The sequence below is a fragment of the Limulus polyphemus genome, unplaced genomic scaffold (genome assembly GCF_000517525.1).
Source record: "Limulus polyphemus unplaced genomic scaffold, Limulus_polyphemus-2.1.2 Scaffold8429, whole genome shotgun sequence".
Taxonomy (NCBI): Eukaryota; Metazoa; Arthropoda; class Merostomata; order Xiphosura; family Limulidae; genus Limulus; species Limulus polyphemus.
Genome location: NW_013674039.1, coordinates 16,943 through 18,809, shown reverse-complemented (window position 1 = coordinate 18,809; position 1,867 = coordinate 16,943). Strand labels below are relative to the sequence as shown.

General features: G+C 32.6%; 1 protein-coding gene across 2 annotated transcripts in view; it reads left to right on the top strand.

The window, feature by feature from the left end:
* The window catches only part of LOC106475340 (eukaryotic translation initiation factor 3 subunit I-like), a 24,426-nt gene that overhangs the window by 11,886 nt on the left and 10,673 nt on the right, over positions 1–1,867 (top strand). For both annotated transcript variants that reach the window (XM_013936028.2, XM_022379477.1), the window contains exon 5: positions 1,213–1,340. In XM_013936028.2, coding sequence (XP_013791482.1) covers positions 1,213–1,340 — 128 coding nt within the window. The remainder of the gene's footprint in view (positions 1–1,212; positions 1,341–1,867) is intronic.

Below are 1,867 nucleotides of genomic sequence, written 5' to 3'. Positions count from 1 at the left end.
ATAGGGTGACACACTTCATGAATTTTCTCCTTGAGATGGTAGTGATATCCTACCAAGTAATGTTACCACTAGGTCCCCCTTCTAATAGGGTGACACACTCCATGAATTTTCCCCTTGAGATGGTAGTGATATCCTACCAAGTAATGCTACCACTAGGTCCCCCTTCTAATAGGGTGACACACTCCATGAATTTTTCCCATTCTGTTGGTTTGTTTTCAGAAAGAAGCTCATCATTTAAATTTCTTTATCAACACCAGTATCTCCATCATTCTCTCAATGTAGGATTCTGTCTATCTGGTCTGTGGACAATTGAGTAGCATTTTTGAAATGAGTATTAGATACCTCCCAACAGAACCACTCCCCCTTCCTTTCTACTTCCAATGTCTCTTTTGCTTTGCCAAGAATGAGCTTTCAACAAACACAAAAGTGCTTGAGGGTGGGTTCTATACATTGTGGACGTGTCACCAACTTACTGGTTATAGTCTAATGCTGATTACATCATAGATCAGAAAAGTACACATTATTATTTGCAGGGGTAGGATTTTCATTCAAAGGCTTGACACAGGCTTAAAATTGTTTTGGCAGTGGTGCAAATTAATAGCTATCTGATCTGTGAAGAGGTAAGTATCTGAAATAGACTTTCACGTAAGGAAAGTGTTAATGTTTAGCCTCTGTTACCTTGATTTTTTATGCCACCATAGTTGACAAATATTTATAATTTAGTGTATGAGTTTACTTATTTTAGCTTCAGTTGCAACTAATGAATATTATTTAGTCTTATTTTAAATAAAACTGCTTGTCTACATTTGAAAAAATGAACTTGAATCGACTGAGAATTCTTGGCAACAAATGTGTAGCATTGTGTTAAATGTATTTTATTCATGTTTAGGCTAAGCAACATACTAAAAACAACAGTAACAACATAATTCTGAAGTTTTATGTTTAAGTTAAAGGTGAATAAAATATAAGTTTTATTCAGTTCTCTGAAAGTACTTTCAGGTTTTTCCCAAATATTTTAGAAGTTTAAGATACAGACTTTTGATTAAAACAAATGTAACTTCCATTAAACATATTATTACAACTAAATTGACTAAATTTGTATAAATATTTTAGAAAATTGTGTAATGTTACAAAATGTCACATGTATTTTGAAACATCTCATTTTTTATCAAAATTGAAATGTAACTATGTCTATTGATGTATTTTCTGTAGTGGGAGAAGATTCTCTTATGAAAGCCCAGTCAAGTGGTAATAAGATAACTAGCGCCATCTGGGGACCATTAGATGAATACATTATTACAGGTCATGAAAATGGAGATTTAGTGAAATGGGATGTACTGGTACAAGTTTTTCTTATTTCTCTCTACAAACAAGTAATATTAATACTTATTAACCCAATATAAGGTTGGTAAAAACTAAGTTTTATTGAATCAGAAAAGTTAAATACCTCACGTTTTTCATTATTTCTAATATTTAAATAAATGTTAAATATTTCTAAAGACAAAAGTGTTTGATACAAAATCATTTTTTTCAGACAAGGGGGTCAGTATAAACCTTCTTTTAAAACTCAGTTTTCTTTGCAGAGTCATGTAATGTTATAGAGCATTGGCCACAGACGACCAACATGCTTTCAATTCTATTACATTGTCAGCCATCAGTGGCTGATGTGGCTGAGTATTGTTAAAACTGCATCAACCACGTGTGGATGACATGGCAGTGAAAGAGTTGAACATTTTTGTTACTGTACACTAACAGTACGATTGGACCATGTAGTGTTGTTTAGAATATTAAACATATTTGTTACTGTACACTAACAGTACGATTGGACCATGTAGTGTTGTTTAGAATATTAAACATTTTTGTTACT